This window comes from Phocoena phocoena, chromosome 13 (assembly GCF_963924675.1).
Source record: "Phocoena phocoena chromosome 13, mPhoPho1.1, whole genome shotgun sequence".
NCBI lineage: Eukaryota > Metazoa > Chordata > Mammalia > Artiodactyla > Phocoenidae > Phocoena > Phocoena phocoena.
The window spans coordinates 39,808,626-39,828,703 of record NC_089231.1 but is presented as its reverse complement, the minus strand read 5'-3'; the positions used below and the strand labels follow the sequence as shown (position 1 = coordinate 39,828,703).

Below are 20,078 nucleotides of genomic sequence, written 5' to 3'. Positions count from 1 at the left end.
CTAGAGGGTCCTGAGCTGTTCCGGTCGGGTCTTCCCTCCTGGGACGGAGGCCGTGCTTGTGCCCTGGGCCAAGATCCAGGAGACAGGCGCTGGTAGAGGCAACCGGGCACTGAGGACCACTGGCAGGGGAGGTGGGTGGGGTCGCCCCCGGCCGCCTTGGAAACGCGGTGCGGATAACGCCAGCTGGAGACGCGGCGGCCGAGCAGTTCCGCTCCGAGGGCGGAAGTGCGTGCCCAGCTTTCGGCCGTTGACCAGGCAGCAACATGGTGGCACCTGTGCTGGAGACCTCTCACGTGTTTTGCTGCCCGAACCGGGTGCGGGGAGCCCTGAGCTGGACCTCCGGGCCCGGAGGACTTCTGGCCTTCGGCACGTCCTGTTCCGTGGTGCTCTATGACCCTCAGGTAAGAGAAGTGGCCATACGCCCGACCCCGTGTGCTTCTGGGGCCAAATATGCTGGGTGTTCTTGGGGCGGACTGTAGACGCTGCTCCAGAGTGTGGAGACCGGGTGTGCCGTCCTGTCCGCTTCGGGGAGGGTGTCTGGGCGAGGAGTCTGGCTCTGGAGAGCGGGACTCGCCCCTCGCCCTCTCGTGGGCTGCGTCACCCTGGGGTCACCATGTCCTACCAGTGGCCTGTTAGCCGCAGGTAGAATCTCAGATGCTGACAGCCTTTTCCGAAGCCGCCTGTGGGAACTGCAGTACTGTTAACGAATCAGTTTGAGCTTTAAAAGATGTGCAGTTTAGGTATGGGCTGAGGCTATCACACAGATGCGGTCTCATTTCTGTGTTTCCCTTAGTGTTACCAAATAAGCTTCTGTTTTCTTGAATTTCAAAGGCATATCACTTGTGTTTTAGCTTTGAGAATGGACATTTTAAAGAAAGTGCCATCGGGGTAAAGGTCATAGGGGATGGGGACCCTAAGCACTAGGTGTAAGGCAGGACTTACCCATTCCTTGAAGTGCACCCTTGGCCTTTCCTATCAAACTTCTCAAGTGACTAGTTTCTGCATTCTTCCCAGAGTTCATCATGACCTCACCCCCCCTGGCTAATTTTGGACAATGCAGTTAGTGTTGCTTCTCAAAAGGAGCCTCAGTATAAAAAGTAAAGTGCTGGAAATTAAAATGCAGTGCAGGAGGTAGATATTATGTTTTTCTTATCTCACTGCTTTATTAATTTGATTAAAAATTCCATCATCCTAGACATACAGATGGCCACCAGGCACATGAAAAGATGCTCAACATCGCTAATTATTGGAGAAATGCAAATCAAAACTACAATGAGGTTTCTCCTCACACGGGTCAGAATGACCATTATCAAAAAGTCTACAAACAATAAATGCTGGAGAGGGTGTGGAGAAAAGGGAACCCTCCTCCTACAGTGTGTTGGGAGAAATGTAAATTGGTGTAGCCACTATGGAGAACAGTGTAGAGGTTCCTTAAAAACCTAAAAATAGAGTTACTGTATGATCCAGCAATCCCACTCCTGGGCATATATCTGGAAAAGACAAAAACTCTAATTCAAAAAGATATGTGCACCCCATTGTTCATAGCAGTGCTGTTTACAGTAGCCAAGACATGGAAGCAATGTAAGTTTCCATCAACAGCTGAATGGATAAAGATATGGTATATATATATACAATGGAATATTACTCAGCCATAAAAAAGAATGAGGTAATGCCATTTGCAGCAACATGGATGGACCTAGAGATTATCATACTAAGTGAAGTAAATCAAAGAAAAATACCGTATGGTATTGCTTATGGGTGGAATCTAAATAATGATACAAATGAACTTATTTACAAAACAGAAATAGACTCACAGACATAGAAAACAAACTTATGTTACCAAAGGGGAAGGGGGGGAGGGATAAATTAGGAGTTTGGGATTAACAGATACACACTGCTATATATAAAATAGATAAACAACAAGGACATACTGTATAGCACAGGGAACTATATTCAATATCTTGTAATAACCTACAATGGAAGAGAATCTGAAAATGAATACATATATATATGACTGAATCACTTTGTTGTACTGAAATGTAGCTGAAATGTTGTAAATCAAGTATACTTCAATTAAAAAAAATTCCGTCATCCTCATATCCGTTGCAGATTTGAACTTATAAATGAAATAATTGTATTCATTTTTATCTTGCGCTTGCTCATCTCCTCCCAGTTTTTGTTTAGTTATTACCATGCACTGTTAACTGGCAAGATAAAGCATTTAAAACCAAGGGTAAACTTTATAATGGCTATTAACCAAGGCTTTGGAAGCCTGTCTTTCTGCAGCTGTTTAATGGGTTTGTGCCCCATGCCCTCTATCACATTTTTATTTTTAATGATAATCTGCTGGCCATGTTAGGGGATTTTAACATCAAAAAAAAGTATATGGAGCCTAAAAAGTACTTGTTTTGTTTTGTTAAATATTTGTTAGCTGGGTATTTAATGAAGTATGAGAATAAGAACACGTCAGATGCTAAAGTAAAGTTTTGGGGGTGATGTTCATTCAGCAAACTTTTGAAGACCCTTTATGGGCTAACCTTGAACTGAGTGGTGATGACACAAAGATAATGGGTAATAACTCCTGTCCATCAAGGAATTCCGATTCTAGTGAGAAAGACAATGAAATGCTTTAAATTGTTTCCTAACTTCAACCCATATGTGAAATATGTTAGTTTATGCACATTTACCCCTGTAAACCTTTTTCTCAGCCATGAGAATTCCTGTTGACATACAAGTAGGTATCAAGCCAGTGCTCTAGGCAATCAATAGAGAAAGGGCCTATAAAGTGGAGGGCTCAGTAGGAATAGAGTCTTCAGCAGTGGGGGAAGAAAAGCCCAAGTGTGGAGTGACATTGGTGAAAGCAGCAATCTGAGGGTCTGCAGGGAACCTGACTGTAGGCCCTGAAGGGATCTGATGTTTGAGGACCTTAGTAGTTGTGGCCTGGTGACCTTGGGTCATTAAGGCTGAAGAACCCAACACCAGATCAGCCAAGGCATACAAAGTGAGCCACGAATTTGTATCCATTAATCACGAATTCCTCTCTTGAAGGGTTTTTTTGTCAACCAAATTCTCAAATTGGTGCAGGCATGGTAGAAGTAGGCCCTAAGATATGTGGGAACAAGGTCCTTATCTGGTCTGGGATTTCAAGACAGGCTTCCCAGACAAGAAGAGGACAGACGTGAGTGAATGTGGAGTGGGGAGAAAGGCAGGAATGAATTAAAAAGTGAATGGATGATTTAAGCCATGGTTAATAGTTCATAAAGGAAGGTGATTCTGTTTGAAGTAATACTGAACTTTTTGTTAGCATCAAAAACACTGAAATCTGATTTTTATTAATTCATTAATTCCTCTGTAGGATAAATTCTAATTTACTAACAAGTGTTTTCTTCTCTAAAGAAAAGTGTTGTTATTACCAACCTGAATGGTCACACTGCTCGAGTCAACTGCATACAGTGGATTTGTAAACAGGATGGTTGTAAGTATTAATCTGACTTTTCTTAATTTAGCATTAGCTTATCTGATATTATGCAATTAGAAAATAGAAGAAAAATGGTATGCCCAGTGAACTATCTGACCTGTACTTTTATTTGTAGCAATTGAAGCATGGATAACACAGCGGTGCTTAGGATGAAGGTAGAGGCAGCCCGTTACTGAGGCAAGACCCCACCATTGCTTTTGATCCAAAGCCTGTAATCAGGGCCTGTGTTGAGGCCCAGGTTGGGATTCAAAAGATTTGGCTTGTTAGGTCTCTTTCTACCACAAACAAACTATTGTTTTTTTAGGCAGGGCATTGCATCTCTCTTGACCCCAGTTTCATCTTAGTAACATATGAAAAGTAAATGTTTGGACTGAATCAGGGGACCCTGAGTGATTCTTGACACCTGTGAGGTCAAAATTATTTTCGGAGTAATAATAAGTTATTCCTAGTTTTCATTCTCATTCCGTCACAAGTATGCAGTGCCGTTTTCCAGTGGCTGCATGGTGTGGGATATTGCAACAGATTAAATACAGAAGCAGATATGAAAATCCAGCTGTATTCTAATAAAGTCAGACGTTAAAGAGATTTGCTGAAATATAAAACAGTGCCTTTCTTCTTATTAATTTTTTGTTTTGGAAAATACAAGGTTCCCCCCATAAAAATGTTATTTATGTTAATGGGGTTCATTGTTATTTTTAAGTAAACTAATAAACAAGTATTTTTCATATTTCTCAGTTTTAATTTCTAATGTGGTTAATATTGGTACATATAGCCTATATAAATAAAAGGTCTTTGGGGTCCTGAAAAAATTTTAAGAGTATAAAGGAATCCTGATATCAAAAAGTCTGAGAATTGCTGGACTAGATTATCTCCAGGTCTCTTCCATCTCTAAGATTCCATAGCTCCAGAATTTTTAATTAAGAATGGTTTAAGGTGGGCTTCTAAAATCCTATGGAATTTCCTCAGATGTCTTAAATACACCTCCAGTAGTATTCTTATGGATTCTCAATTACTTTTATTTATTATTCTGTTTATTAAATATGTATTGAGAGCATTCTGAGCTAGGCACAAATGCAGAATTTCCTGAATTAGTGCGACTTGGCTATGATTTTTATCTGTGACATTAAAAAAATGTTTAATAAACTACTTACCTCAGTTGGTGATGCAGGATTAGTCGCAGTAGGTCAGTAAAAACCATTAAATCTTAGAAAGAGTGGCTGTTAGTGCAGATACTAAAACACAATTGTAATTATATTAACTGCCACCAAATGACATCAAAGACTACTTGAATCTCAGTATGGGGATTTGTTATAAAATATTAATTTCGGCTTGTATGTTTTATTTTCCCTTTAAAAGTGAGGTTACATAAAACGAACTGCTTGTGTATCACTGTAATCTCTATTATGATTGATTTTCTCAGATTTGGCTCCACTGTCAGATAACTCATGTATTCTTTCTAACCCAGGTATCAGTGACATATAAAATTCTAATAATACCATTTCATATTTTTAAAGTGTCTGATTTTTAACACATTACCTTCATGTACCTTATAGTAATTATCAAAACCACGTAGTTAGGTAAATGGCTTAATTTCTGTGACACATGAAGAAATTAAAGTCCAAGATCACAGCTGGCTGGCAGCAGGGTTAGGACGTGAACCTGGGACTTCTGAGTATAAATGTAATGTTCTTTAGACAGTCCCCCAGCTTCTTAACCTAACTATCTAGACATAAGCCAGAAGAAATAAATGGATGCAAAATCCAAAACAAAATTATGTTAGATTATTTCCCCCTTTTTTGGTTCTTACTCCCTTTTTCTTCTGTCTTCAACAAAAAGTTGTAAATGTTTAAAAGAGGTATTTTGAAATGTGATCTCAAAAATATGTCATGTACTACTTGATAGCAGCAGCTGACTGTAATGTCTCATGTGTTATTTCTGCCAAAAGTGTTTAGCCTGAATCTTATGAGGAAACAACCAGGCATATCCAGATTGAGGGACATTCTGCAAAACAACTGGCCTGGACTCTCATTGTCACAAAAAAGGAAGGAACTGGGAAACTATTCAAGATTAAAGGAGACTAAAAAGATGTGACAACCAAATGCGCAATGTGTGGTCCTTAGATTCTAACTTAAAAAAAAGTTATAAAAGACATTACTGGGACAATTTGGGGAAATTTTAAGATGGATTATGTATTACATAACGATACTGTATCAGTGTTAAAATTGTTGAATGTGATAATAGTATTGTGGTAATGCAGGAGAATGTTCCAGTTCTTAGGAAAAATGGTAAAATATTTAAGGATCAGAGGTCATCATGTCTCCAACTTATTTTTGTTTGTTTGTTTGTAAATTTATTTATTTTTGGCTGCGTTGGGTCTTGGTTGCTGCACGCGGGCTTCTTCTAGTTGTGGCAAGCAGGGGCTACTCTTTGTTGCGGTGCATGGGCTTCTCATCGTGGTGGCTTCTCTTGTTGTGGAGCATGGGCTCCAGGTGTGCGGGCTTCAGTAGCTGTGGCAGGCAGGCTTCAGTAGTTGTGGCACGCAGGCTCAGTAGCTGTGGCATGTGGGCTCAGTAGTTGTGGCTCGCAGGCTCTAGAGCACAAGTTCAGTAGATGTGGCGCACCGGCTTAGTTGCTCCGCGGCATGTGGGATCTTCCTGGACCAGGACTCGAACCCACATCCCCCCCGCACTGGCAGGCAGATTCATAACCACTGCGCCACCAAGGGAAGTCCCTCCAACTTATTTTTAAATCGTTTGTCAAAAACAAAAAAGGGTGTGTGTGTGTACATAGAGCAAGATAATTGAGCAAATATGGCAAAATCTAAACAGTTGGTGAAGCTAGGTAAAGGTATATGAGTTTTCTTTTATCTTTTCTATAGCTTTGAAATTTTTCAAAATAGCTGGAAAAGAATTAAAATGTTTACTGAGGTATGATTTTTTTTTCAGCTCCTTCTACTGAATTAGTTTCTGGAGGATCTGATAATCAAGTGATTCACTGGGAAATAGAGAATAATCAGGTGGGTAGACATGTTTATGGTTATAAGAAATGACTGTTATATCTACTTTTATTTTCAGTCTTTTCCCTCATTTCTACTGTGTTCTTCCTTTATGAAGTTTCCTCATTCTTGCTTGTCAGTAATCCAGATCCTGTATATTCCATACTTCACAGGTCTTGTACCCTTCCCTGTAATCTGCTTCTGTATTCATATGCTGTCAGTCATTTCTGTGAATTTCTCGTCATTTGGAATAATTTTCAGACTGCTCTTACAGGGTATGTTTGTCTTGTTTTCATTGGTAGCAAAAATTAATACTGCTCTGTGCATAGGACAGCAGTTATCACGTGGATATAGATTTACATAATTCTGAGTGATGTTATAATATGCAATACTGGGTGTGTATGGACCTCTACTGATAGACATTTAGGTTGTTTCTAGTCACAAGCAAAGATTAAAAATGTAAAGTTAGTGCATCATATATTTGAACATCTGCCATGCGGAAGGTATAGTAGATGAGGCAGAATGCTATTCATGAATCGTGTACATAGTTTTGAAGGCAAAATGCACTTGAATAACTGAAGTACAAAGGTGGCTCTGGGTGGGTGATTTCACTTGCTGTACCACAACCATGCTGCCGTGGAAGTTCACTAGAGATTTACGAGGCGGCCTTTCGGTTAGGTCTGATAGTGTGAGATGATTTCCTTAGGAAACATTTAAGTGGTGAGGGTTCCAGGTAGGGAAAATATATGAATCAAAGTGCAGGTAAGAAAGGAGACCATTTGCTCAGAAGTATCCAGTGTTAGCCAAAGCCTAAGATGTTTTAAGGGCAGGGCTTTCCAGAGCTTGTTCAGAGAATTATTCATCTCTCAGTTATTGATTGTGGCCAGTCAAGTTTGGGAAACAATGCATATCATATACTTCTCTTAGAGAATCACAATGCCTGTGAGCATAGTGAAGACTCTGAAAAGTTCTGATATGGAAAAACCTGCTTATCTTTGTTTAACTAATATTTCCTAAACTTACTTCAAGTCTGATTTTTTTTTTTCCTTCAGATCTTTTAGTATCCCTTGTAACTTTGAGGAACATAGTTTTGGAAATGTTTCCAGATAACACTTATAGGCTGTAATATTAGAGAAGTAGAGAAGGAGAAGATCTCGTGAGAATTTGAATACTTGCTTCAAGAGTTTGTTTTTTATTGGCAGGCATTTGGAAGTCATTGAGGATTTCTAACCAGTGGAGTTATGAATACCAAAGAAGATGAAAGACAGGAGTGTGCCAAATTAGGATAGGAAAAAAATATGAAGGAAGAGATATGGGATATAGTTTTGAAGGAAAATGATTTTGGCATTGACTAGATAGTTGTCGAAGGAGTAGGGAGCTATTGGGTAGAGGAGTGAGAAATCAAAGAGTGGGATTCTGGCTCAGGGCTCTGGAAGAAAGATACTTCTACAAAGCAAAATAGGCAAGTTAGAGGGAAGATGTGGAATTCAGTTGTTAACATGTTACTTGTATTGCCAGCCAGAGACAGGGGGCAGGTGTGGAGGAGGGGATTGTGGGGCCACTTAGACTTGAATGAGAGTTCTAATGGTTGTGTAGCAAAGCAGCTCCTGTTTGGATTTACCTTGGCAGAGGAATCCAGAGAGAGCCATTTGAGCACTCATTTTTGAGACCTTGAGTTGAGATTTGCAAGACTCTTTCCTCAGTGCTGCCCTACGCTTCTGTCAGTAGAGAGGATTGCAGGCTGAGTATCTGATGGCAGACAGCGAACTTAGAGGCGGACGGGAAAGTAGAATGTGAGGCCAAACAGGGAGGAGGATGAAGGGCATAAAAGAGGGATGAAGGGAATAAGAGGATTTGGGGGAAGAAGTCACATATTATAACCTTAGAGGCTTAAAGCTTCCTTCTGGTATGCATTTCCATGCACACAGGTGTTCACTACATCTTGACTTCTGATAAAAGGAAATAATTCTAAGCTGGTATAATGAGAGATTTGAGTCTCTGAACAGTGGGCATCGTTTTTTTAAAAGCTGGTGAACTTGAGAGATTTGTTTTGTTTGAGCTTTTAAGATTCTCTAATGGTTGAAATATAACCCTGCTTAAAAGATGTGAAGTGACATAGAAAACAAACTGATGGTTACTAAAGGGGAAAGGGGGTGGGAGTGGGGCTAAATTAGGAGTTTGGGATTAGCAGATACAAACTACTATATATAAAATAGATAAACAACAACGTCCTACTGCATAGCGCGGGGAACTATATTCAATATCCTGTAATAAACCATAATGAAAAAGAATACGTGTGTGTGTGTGTGTGTGTATATATATATATATATAAAACTACACCATAAACTAACACGATGCAACATTGTAAATCAACTATACTTCAATTTTTAAAAAAATAAATAAAATAGAAAAAAAAGATGTGAAGTGAGTTTTTCCATAGATTTAATGTTTCAGGGGGTAATGATACAGACTCATGTAAAGTTTAAATACAGAAAAATAGGAAGAAGGAAAAAGATACAAAATTTCAACAGTTAACATTCTAATGAACATTGTTCCAGATCTCTGGTTATGTGTGTATAATTATACATGAAAGTGACTTTATTGTACTTGAGTTTTAAAAAGTGTTGTTTTCAGAGAAGCCAAAGGTTAATTACAGGAAGTTAGTGTATAGACCCCCTTATATGTAACTATCAATTACCTTCTTGAGTGGCAGAATTCTGCTTAACTAATTGGGAAAATAATTGAGACATTTAAGAGACACCTCTGTTTCAGCAGACAACAGTTTACAAAAGGTACCTCTCAAAGGAAGTGGTAGAATCTCACATATTTGGAACTCTAAAAAAGTAGATCCAAAATAGAAATGATGCTGCAGGGAATAATCTTGCATGGCAAGCTAGAAGACTTGATAAACAGATGGGATTTCCCAGTTCTTTTTGTCATTTTTCCATTTTGTAACTCTGATTGATACAGGTAAGTATTATGAGTGGATGCTAAGCATACTTGGTAAAAGTTTGATGGAAAATAGGGTATTTACTCAGTCCCAAAGTATAATCTCACATATTACCACCAAAAATAAAATTAATTTCACAGTGAAAAAGCATGGCAGATACTACCTCTACTAAAATATCAGGGTTAATTTTGCTAAAAGTGAGACAAAATGACATTATGTGCCTCCTGATGTGATGCACTTATGTAGTGGTGACATCAAAATGTACACCCTGAGTCTGTTCATGAGGAAATATCAGACTAATACAAGAGGAGGGACAGTCCACAAAGCTGGCCTATATTCTTCAAAAATGTCAAAGTCATGCATGTCGTTCCATGGTAATAAGCATGCATTATCCTTTTTGTTGGCTTAGAATATGTCTACAATTATTTAATCAGTTTCCTATTAATACTTATAGGTTGATTGAAGTTTTCCTAAAGGGTGTGTGATGAATGTCCTTCTGCATTTGTCTTTTATTACTTGTTAAACTAGTACTGCTCTCTCAGAGTAGATTCTCAGATGTGAGATTGCTGTGTCAAAGGGTGTGCACATTTTGTGTATAGTTAATATGATCAGGCAGGATTCTCAAACGTTTACATTCTTCTCAGTTGAGAGGACTTCTGGATCAGGCATTTTAACAGTACCTTTAATCCTCTGATTCTAGTTAAATACAGGTGAAACTGATAATTCCTTTTTTATCATAATGCTTTTGTTATTCTTTGTGATTCAGCTTTTAAAAGCAGTCCACCTCCATGGTCATGAAGGACCTGTTTATGCAGTGCATGCTGTTTACCAGAGGAGGGCATCGGATGTTGCATTACATACACTGATAGTGTCTGCAGCTTCTGATTCTACTATTCGAGTCTGGTCTAAACAGGGTTCTGAAGGTAAGTTTAGAGACATTGTGATCCAAACAAATGAAATTAAGTAATTTAATGATCACATGAAGGACAACTTAGAAGAGCATTCATGTAATTTTTCAGTCTTTCAAGCTGTTTTAAAAATATTAGAATTCTAATCTACACGTTTGTTTCTGTTGCACTTTTCCATAATTCCTCTTTACCAAACTGTTTGATAATGTAAATTCCTTCAAAGTCTTTTCATATGTCTTTTTGTTCTCTGTAACCTTGTTAGAAATTGGCCATTTAAATTCCCATCATCCCTGGGGGCTCAGGACTGACTTCTCTCATCTCCCTGCTGACACCTGATGATGCTTCCCAGCCTCTAAGGTTGGATACACTCAGAGTTAGTTGTTCGTGATGTGTTTTATTATTTCTTAGTGACATGCCTTCAGACCTTGGACTTTGGAAATGGATTCACTCTGGCTCTCTGCTTGTCTTTTTTGCCTAATACTGATGGTGAGTATCCTGCTAAGTGTATATTGAAAGAGGAATGTATTTTTATATCCGCATACAACCAGAACCTAAAAAACATACTGGATCTCAATTTTGTGTCTAAATGTTTTCAGGAAACAAGTTGAGACATGGATAACATACTTTTGTTCTCAGTATTCAAATGACCTGTGTATAAAACATAAGGTCAAAGGGGGTTAAGGGGGGTGGCTATTAGAAACTTTAGTAGCAGTTAAAAATTTAAGTGACTCAATATGTACTCAAGATTGGTACTGCTATTTATCAAATATACTGTCGATGTATATAGATGTAATTTGGGAAAATTACCTAGCTCTATAGAAGGTGAAGGTCTGGGATAAGTTGAGAAAAGTACTGAACATGGGTCATATGAGTGTTTCTCTTAAGGTGGCAGCCCCTGCACCTGCATAATGACAGCATCTTTCATAATGACAGCACCCTGCGTAATGACAGCATCCTGTGTAATGACAGGTTGCCTAAGACCACTTAAAATCTCCAAAGAAAAAATTCCCCTTTTGCTGTGAAACCCATCTGTACCTGTCTTTGATTATCCTCCACAAAGATGATGGCCAATGCAAGTCAGACAGTCTTGTGCCTCCTCAGTTACCTGGAGGACAGACCTGGTGGGGAGAGGCCAGGCCTGGAAGCCTCCAGGCTCTTTTGCCCTTTGCAGCAGGAGCTGCGACTCTGTGGTCTCACGTGACGTTCCACTTTGTGCGAGGGCTCCCCAGGAGGAGGAACTACGCACATTCTGGTTTCATTACATAGAATTTGATTTCTTTGCATCCACGTTGAGGCCAAGTGACTGGAGTTTTTGGCTTTTTTTTTTTTTTTACGTTGATTTAAAGAAAACTAATTTTACAGTCACACCTTTCATAACTTTTTATCCACATAGTTAATTATATGCTCTTCTACTTTGTTCTTTAATTACTTCATGGATTTTGTTTTACTATCAAATTCTCAAAATGTAGGGTCCTCAAAGTAACAAACATACCCTTAAATCTTTGTGCAGTAGCCCTGATGCTGGGCTCATAGTAGCTCTCCCGGAAATTGTATTATTCACTTGGGCTAACAACGTTTCCTGTTAGTCTTCTGGCTGACATAGTTAAATGCTCGCAGCTTGCTCTCGAGCTTCTCTTTTTACTGCTCCTTCTATCGTAAATAACACAGAATAAAGGAAAGGATTCTCAGTTAATAGTCATTCTTTGCCGAGTAACCATTTAATGGAACATTCTAGAATATTCATTTTATTCCTAAAGATGTTTATTGAGCACTTTCAATTTATTTGTTCAGTGGTGTGGGAAGCAGGAGTCAGGATTCTTTACCTAGAGCTTAGAATCCAGCATAGGTGATGGTCATAACATACGATGGAATACTTACGGCAATGCCTCTTTTCCCCTCACCAGTACCAATATTAGCATGTGGCGATGATGACTGCAAAATTCACTTATTTGTTCAACAGAATGATCAGGTAATTAATGATGTTTCTTAAGAGGCTAGAATTACGTTCTGCTTAATTACATATCTTAATACAGATTATTTCTAGATTATAGGATTTTGGGGATGTTCCAATCTAAACAATCCAATAGGAGAATCTTTTCTGGCAGTCTTCCATTAAACAGTTTTGCACTCTTTGAACACCAGGTATACTGCTGCTGCTTTGGCTACCAGGTCCAGAGTCGTTGGGGGAAGCAGGTCGTTAGGTGGGGAAGAAGAGAAGGAAGATGCTGTAGTAGTGTTTTGTCTTCCCAAGCAGTGGTTATTTGTCCTTCTGAGCTTTACCTATTCTTTGAGTGGTTAAACTAGAGGGAAGTTTCAGAAAGAGGGTTGGTTAACTCTAGGCTCGTTTAGTTAATAACAGAGGTATTTGTTTCTTTGTATTTTTTTTTTCTTTGTATTTTATAAGAAAGTTAAAAATGACTGTGAATGTTCAACCACCCAGCTTTTTTCTATATTGTGTCCACAGCATATGTCATTTTACCTTCTGAATGTTTAGTGTATTTGAGAACTACAGATATTATCTCCTCAGGATTGCTCAGTTAAATTTGGATGATTATGAGATTTTTCATTCCCAAATGAGAGCTCTATCTGAAGTCTGATCAGATAGTGTTGCCAGTAAAAAAAAAAAGCAATGCAGTCAGACTGGCTGGGACCAAATTAAGTCACTGATATACATGAAAATATTAAATTCTTACATCAAGTCCTATGATTTTTGTTATCTTACTAGTTTCAGAAAGTGCTTTTTCTATCTGGACATGAGGATTGGATAAGAGGCGTGGAATGGGCAGCCTTTGGTTAGTATGAAATTTTGCTAAAGTACATATAATGGGGACAAGTATGTGTAATTTCAAAGCAGTGTCTTTTTTATTTATTTATTTGGTGGTGCCGGGTCTTAGTTGCAGCAGGCGGGCTCCTTAGTTGTGGCTTGTCGGCTCCTTAGTTGTGGCTTGTCGGCTCCTTAGTTGCGGCATGCATGTGGGATCTAGTGCCCTGAGAAGGGATTGAACCCGGGCCCCCTGCATTGGGAGTGTGGAGTCTTAACTACTGCACCACCAGGGAAGTCCCCCGTGTATGTTTTAATTAAAAATTTTCTTTGTATGTAACATTTTCCTATTGGCCCGATTAGAAAAGAGGATACTTATCCCTTGTATTAACTATTAGTTGGGTTGGTAGAGGATGAAGCAAGTTGATATTTATAAGAGGACACTAGTTGTTAATACATGCAGACATTCTTGAGAAGTTCTTTTTAGAAATTAATAGATTGTATAGGAATACCACATATTATAACCATTTATTAGCATTGTCTATATTTGTCAGTGTTATTGAAAATGAATATAGGTCAAATGAATGAAGGATAAGGAAGCAAAGTCTAATTTTTTCAGGAAATCTAGAAATGTGTATATTGTAGAAGAAAAACTCTTACACTTAAATTTAAGAATAGAATGTTTTAAAAGTAATAAAATTTGTTTTTTTAATTAGGTAGAGATCTTTTCCTAGCAAGCTGTTCACAAGATTGCCTGATACGCATATGGAGGCTGTATATAAAATCGACATTTTTAGAAACTCAGGAAGATGATAATATAAGACTGAAAGAAAATACTTTTACTATAGAAAGTGAAAGTGAGTAATAATGAAAATATTTGATTTAACAATACTCAGGTTTCCTAGCTGATTTACTTATGTTTCACTACACACATATGTGAAGGTTAGGTTTTGTTTTTTTTTTGTGGTACGCAGGCCTCTGTTGTGGCCTTTCCCGTTGCGGAGCACAGGCTCCGGACGCGCAGGCTCAGCGGCAACGTGCTCAACGGGCCCAGCCGCTCCACGGCTATGTGAGATCTTCCCAGACCAGAGCACGAACCCGTGTCCCCTGCATTGGCAGGCGGACTCTCAACCACTGCGCCACCAGGGAAGCCCGAAGGTTAGGTTTTCAGAAGTATCAGATCCCTAGCTGAAACTGATAGATGCATTTTTCCTTTTTTATTTTTATGTGAGGGTAAGTCATTTTTCATATATGAAACTTATTTTCTTTCTAAACCATGTTAGTGAGATTTTTTTAAATTGCTGAAAATAATGTTATTTTCTCAATAAATTAGTTTGTAAAATATTACTTAATTTGCAGTTTTAGCATAGGAAGATCTAAAGGGTTAATGTGAATTATTCATACCTTTTTTGGAGGATATTCATCAGAGACAACTAAATCCCTATATTTGAGTAGTATATATAATTCTGATTTTCTTACTGTCTGGCATCAGAACAATAATCCTCCATGGTAGATCCTGTTGGAATGTTGATTTGAAGGAGATATTTTTGGATGTGTATCTAAATTATAAAATAAGTCCTCAGTAAACATTTCATCCAGGAATATTCTTCTTTGTCATTACTCTTCTTGGTTGTAAAGCCCATTGGAGTTGAGATTTGGTAACAGATTTCTGGAGAGAACCAAGAAATACTATAACCAGCATATTGTGAGTAGCTATTTGCAAATACGAACATTTTTGTGATATTTTCATTAATTATTTTGTTTGAAAGGTCACAGTACTGATTTGACTTCCTTTATTTCTGCATTTATCTCAGGTTTTTTTTTTTAATGGTACTTTAGACTATTACACAAAATGAGTGAGGATAGCAAGGAGGCTGGCATGTCTTTTTTGCTTTTTTTGAGTCTTTTTTGTTTTTTTGGCCGCACTGTGTGGCTTGCAGGATCTTAGCTCCGCAACCAGGAACTGAACCCAGACCCTTGGCAGTGAAAGTGCGGAGTCCCACTGACTGGACCGCCAGGGAATTCCCTGTTTTTGTTTTTTAATTGCAGTGTAAGAGTATCCCTGAAAATTTAAAATAGAACATACTCCTTAATTTTTATTGTGACTAGGTAGTGAAAATGTAAAAAAAATTTATATATCTTTAGAACTTTTTTCTCCTGTAGTTGTGAACAGTGGGTAAAGTTAATGAAATTTAGAATGAATGCTTTTTGTTGAAAACAAATCATGTTCTGTTCTGATTTTTTTTCTTTGGATGTAATTGTACAACCGAGCTGGTTTTGAAAATGTTATTTTTAGAAGAGCTTTGTGGAAAGAATCCTTTTTTTGCTGTTGCAGGTATTAAAATAGCATTTGCAGTTACTCTGGAGACTGTGCTGGCTGGTCATGAAAACTGGGTAAATGCAGTTCATTGGCAGCCTTCATTTTACAAAGGTAGGAAGAAAAACATACACAAAGCTGTCATTTCAGTACAATCTCACAGAATTTTAAGCTGAACAAATGAAGTAGAGGATATTTTTTGAGTGTAATTAGAAATATCAACTATAAGACAGTTTCAAGTTGGCAAAGTAATACTGCAGCCCTGTTCTGCTAGACACTCAATTCTATTGAAAATTGTATTTCTAAGGGGGAAAAGTATGCTTCCTGCCATGATGCCATAACTGCCATATGCTTTTTAACTTTTTTCTTTAAAGTTTTTACCTAGTCCTTATGGGATTTAAGAGAAGTTAACTTTCAAGCCAGCTTCACTGGAACCTTTACCCTTGGAAATATAAAGTTGGTAATACCAAGATACATCATTTATGAAAAAGTAAAGACTTCCCACACTTTCTTTTGCCCTTAACTTCTGTTTATGGAGTGACGACTGATGCTGGGGTGTAGAGGTGCGCACGGCAGCAGCCTCATGTTCTTCCCCCAGCCCCTTCCCCAAGACAACAATAGAGAATAGCAATAATGAATGCTCAGGTAACACCATCCAGCTTTTATTATATTATGCCATATTTGCTGCAGTTAAAAAAAGATAAATTAGATATTATAGATACTGGGGAATCCCTGTATAGATTTTCCTGAACCTTTTCCCCTTCATCCTTCCCTTGAGGCTGAATTCAGTGTATATTATTCCCATGCATATTTTTATACTTCTACTGCACATTTATGTAACCATAAACAGTATTGTTTTACAGCTATTAAAACTTGATATCAATATGCCTTTGTCCTCGTACGACCTGTCTTTTTAGCTTAACATGGTTTGGATTCATGTAACTCTAATTTACTTATTTTTATTGCCGTATAATATTTCATTGTCTAAATATTACCACAACTTGTTTATCTGGTCTTCTACTGATAGACTTTTGTGTTGTTTCCAGTGTTTTGCTATTGCAGTGCAACAGTGAATGTTCTTATAGTACCAATGTTGTGTTTTTCTGGTAATCTACAAACAGGATGCTTGTTGATCACCTAAAGGCATTAGTTTTGTTTTGTTTTTTCTTTAGATGGTGTTCTGCAACAGCCAATGAGATTGTTGTCTGCCTCAATGGATAAAACCATGATTCTTTGGGCTCCAGATGAAGAGTCAGGCGTTTGGCTAGAACAGGTAAAATGTGAATACTTAAGGAACAGAAAACTGGGTTTATTAGACAGTAAATCCTAAGTCTGTATTCCTAGAGCTGCAAATATTTGCTCTTTGTGTACGTTAAATAAGTGAGAACATCATCTCTGGAATGAGTGATTTCTGTTGTGAGAAATTGGTTCTGAATTGTTTTCCGTCTATCATTGAATAGGTTCGAGTAGGAGAAGTAGGTGGCAATACCCTGGGATTTTATGATTGCCAGTTCAGTGAAGATGGCTCCATGATCATTGCTCATGCTTTCCACGGGGCACTGCACCTTTGGAAACAGAATGCCACTAACCCAGTAAGAAAAGTGCTTTTAAATCATTTCTGATTAGATAGAGTGAATCCTACGTGAAACCTAGGAAAACGGTGTTGTTTTATGTATAACACTCTACAGAAACATAGTAGAGACATTTAAGTTCAGGTGACATCACTTCTTTATGTAAATTTATTCTGTAGTTATATTAGGTAAGAAACTCATGCTTTTCTAAGAATAAAATTCAGTTGTCCAGCATTGTTGAGATACTGAAATTTGCAGGTAGGTAAACTTACGTAAGGGAAGTTTAAGCTGTATAAATTTTAAGCTCTCCATTAAAGCTGTATATGTTTTGTGGTAGGAGTTTTTCCTAAAATGTATAATTTCTTTGCCTTTTTAAAAATTACTTTTCTTTTTTAATTAATTTATTTATTTTTGGTTGTGTTGGGTCTTCGTTGCTGTGCACAGGCTTTCTCTAGTTGCTGTGAGTGGGGGCTACTCTTCGTTGTGGTGCACGGACTTCTCATTGCGGTGGCTTCTGTTGTTGTGGAGCATGGGCTCTAGGCACGCAGGCTTCAGTAGTTATGGCTCGCAGGCTCAGTAGTTGTGGCTCACGGGCTCAAGAGCACAGGCTCAGTAGTGGTGGTGCACGTGCTTAGTTGCTCCGTGGCATGTGGGATCTTCCCGGACCAGAGCTCGAACCCATGTCCCCTGCATTGGCAGGTAGATTCTTAACCACTGCGCCACCAGGGAAGTCCCTCTTTGTCTTCTTAAAAATAACATAATTTGATATTTTCCTGTTGGATAGCTAGGTACTCAATTGATAATTATTGAATGAATGACTGACACAGGGCATTAGAAGCACCTGTTATTTTATGACAGAATATATTAATTCTCTCAGGGGCTCTTGATATGTGTAATTCTAAATAGTCCTCCAAATATTGGGCTCTTCTAGATCTTATAGTTTTTAGTCTCTTCTCAGAGAGGGGTAATCTTCCTCTAATCATTTAGCTGCCTCTCAGCATTATTCCAATCTCTTCTTTCTAATTTGCTTCTGATCTGCTTTTTTGGGTTTGGGGAAATGAGATAGCAGGAAAAGTGGGTAGGAGCACATGGATCTTGGCCCTAGCACTTATTAGCTGTGTTTTTGAGGTCATTACTGAACTTTTGTCTCAGGTTCCTCATCAGTAAAATGTGGACAGTAATAGCACCTACTCAGAGGATTTTTATGATACTAAAATGAATTAATATTGGTATAGTATGAGAAGTAGGGCCTGGTACATACTGGGTACTATATATTTTAAATACATAAATCAAAGAAGTCAGAACATAGAGCAAAATGTGAGTTAGCAGATTTTGAATGTGCATCTAATGGTTTCCCTTACAAAGTAAAAATTCATAGAGCCCCAGTGGTGCAGTTGGTTAGTGTGTGGTACTTAAGTACAAATTCATGGATTTGCATGACCTTTAGTTTGTGGGCTTTGTAATAGTTGTGTCAGGTAGGAGGATTTGAATTCTCAGTGTATGGAGTGATTTACTTTTCCCTTGTATCTTCGATTTGGAGTTGATCTTTAAGATTGTTTTTACTGTTAAATGAACCAGGGAACCATTAGCTATGACACTTGTAAATAAGATATTTTTTAGGATAAATGTAATTTTGTTCTTTTTTTTTTTTTAACTGTATTTTTGGCTGTGTTGGGTCTTCGTAGCTGCGTGCGGGCTTTCTCTAGTTGTGGCTCGCGGGGGCTACTCTTCATTGTGGTGTGCAGGCCTTCTCACTGTGGTGGCTTCTCTTGTTGCAGAGCATGGGCCCTAGGGCGTGGGCTTCGGTAGTTGTAGCTCGTGGGCTCTAGAGCGCAGGCTCAGTAGTTGTGGTGCACGGGCTTAGTTGCTCCGTGGCATGTGGGATCTTCCTGGACCAGGGTTTGAACCTGTGTCCTCTGCATTGGCAGGCGGATTCCCAACCACTGCACCACCAGGGAAGTCCCTTAATTTTGTTCAGAGCTCCTTTGAGCTGTATTTCAGCTGGTCTTCCGAGGGCCTTCATAGAAAAAAGCATCAGTTAAGTAGGGAGAAACTCAAACCAGAGGACAGAATTTCACTGTACTTTTGCTTGTAGCTTGACTTCATATTTATAATAGTTATTTACCAAGTATTTAGGGTGATTTTTTATAGACTTTTGTTTATTTAAAATTTTTTTTTTGCTTTTTGATGAGGACCGATTTTAAAGTCTTTCATTGAATTTGTTACAATATTGCTTCTGTTTTATGGTTTGGTGTTTTGGCTGAGAGGCATGTGGGATCTTAGCTCCCCGACCGGAGATCAAACCTGCACTACCTGCATTGGAAGGTGAAGTCTTAACCACTGGACCGCCAGGGAAGTCCCTAGACTTTATTTTTTAGAGAAATTTTAGGTTTACAGAAAAACTGAGCAGAAAATGCAGAGCTCCCATTTTCCCCTTCCCGCCCCATATGCACAGCCTCCTCCATTGTCAGCATCCCACACCAGAGTGGAAATTTATTACAATCAGGGGTGATTTCTAAAAACAAACATTGCCCTTTAGGACTGTACCCATAGTCAAAAGTGCTGCACTTCGTTCAGAACTTTTTGGAACCTCCCATTAGTGCTAACTTTAGAATCAATTTTTATGTCACAGAAGAAATTAACAGCATTTCTTTGTTCCAGCCTATTTATGTTTTTGACCAGAAAATAATATAGCTTAGCTGACCATACTAATCAGACTTGGCTTTGAATGACCTTTTAGCTCTTTATACAAATATAATTTTCCTCTAAAGTTCAAGTTTTACCACCACTTGAGTTGTTGAAAAAGAAGCTCTGTGGACCAGGCATATGACATTTTCTGTATTTCATTTCACTGTTTGTTTATGTGGTTGCTGATGCAGGTTCCCTCAGGAGGTGGACTAACTATGTTTGATTTAACCTCTGTCTTCTACACCTGCAGCTCTTTTCACTTAATAAAGCAAGTTGGTCAGGCACACACAATCTACAGACTCACATTACACAGTGCTCTACTGTTTAGTTTGACAGATAAATACTCACATAGTATCTAGTATGGGCCAGCCTTGTACAAATATAGATTCATCTAATTCTTGTAACAAACG

At 38.5% G+C, this 20,078-nt stretch overlaps 1 protein-coding gene across 9 annotated transcripts in view; it reads left to right on the top strand.

Annotated features, from left to right (window-relative positions):
- Positions 1 to 192: 192 nt before the first annotated feature.
- The window catches only part of ELP2 (elongator acetyltransferase complex subunit 2), a 43,853-nt gene continuing 23,967 nt past the window's right edge, over positions 193 to 20,078 (top strand). The window contains exons 1-12 of one of the 9 annotated variants that reach the window (XM_065890178.1): positions 264 to 401; positions 3,397 to 3,475; positions 6,424 to 6,494; positions 10,190 to 10,346; positions 10,740 to 10,817; positions 11,433 to 11,630; positions 12,236 to 12,300; positions 13,057 to 13,123; positions 13,809 to 13,949; positions 15,428 to 15,523; positions 16,582 to 16,682; positions 16,870 to 17,001. In XM_065890178.1, the coding sequence (XP_065746250.1) occupies positions 264 to 401; positions 3,397 to 3,475; positions 6,424 to 6,494; positions 10,190 to 10,346; positions 10,740 to 10,817; positions 11,433 to 11,630; positions 12,236 to 12,300; positions 13,057 to 13,123; positions 13,809 to 13,949; positions 15,428 to 15,523; positions 16,582 to 16,682; positions 16,870 to 17,001 (1,323 nt within the window). Of the gene's footprint in view, positions 402 to 3,396; positions 3,476 to 6,423; positions 6,495 to 10,189; positions 10,347 to 10,739; positions 10,818 to 11,432; positions 11,631 to 12,235; positions 12,301 to 13,056; positions 13,124 to 13,808; positions 13,950 to 15,427; positions 15,524 to 16,581; positions 16,683 to 16,869; positions 17,002 to 20,078 lie in introns of all 9 variants that reach the window. The other 8 variants (XM_065890180.1, XM_065890179.1, XM_065890185.1 and 5 more) reach the window with 8 other exon arrangements.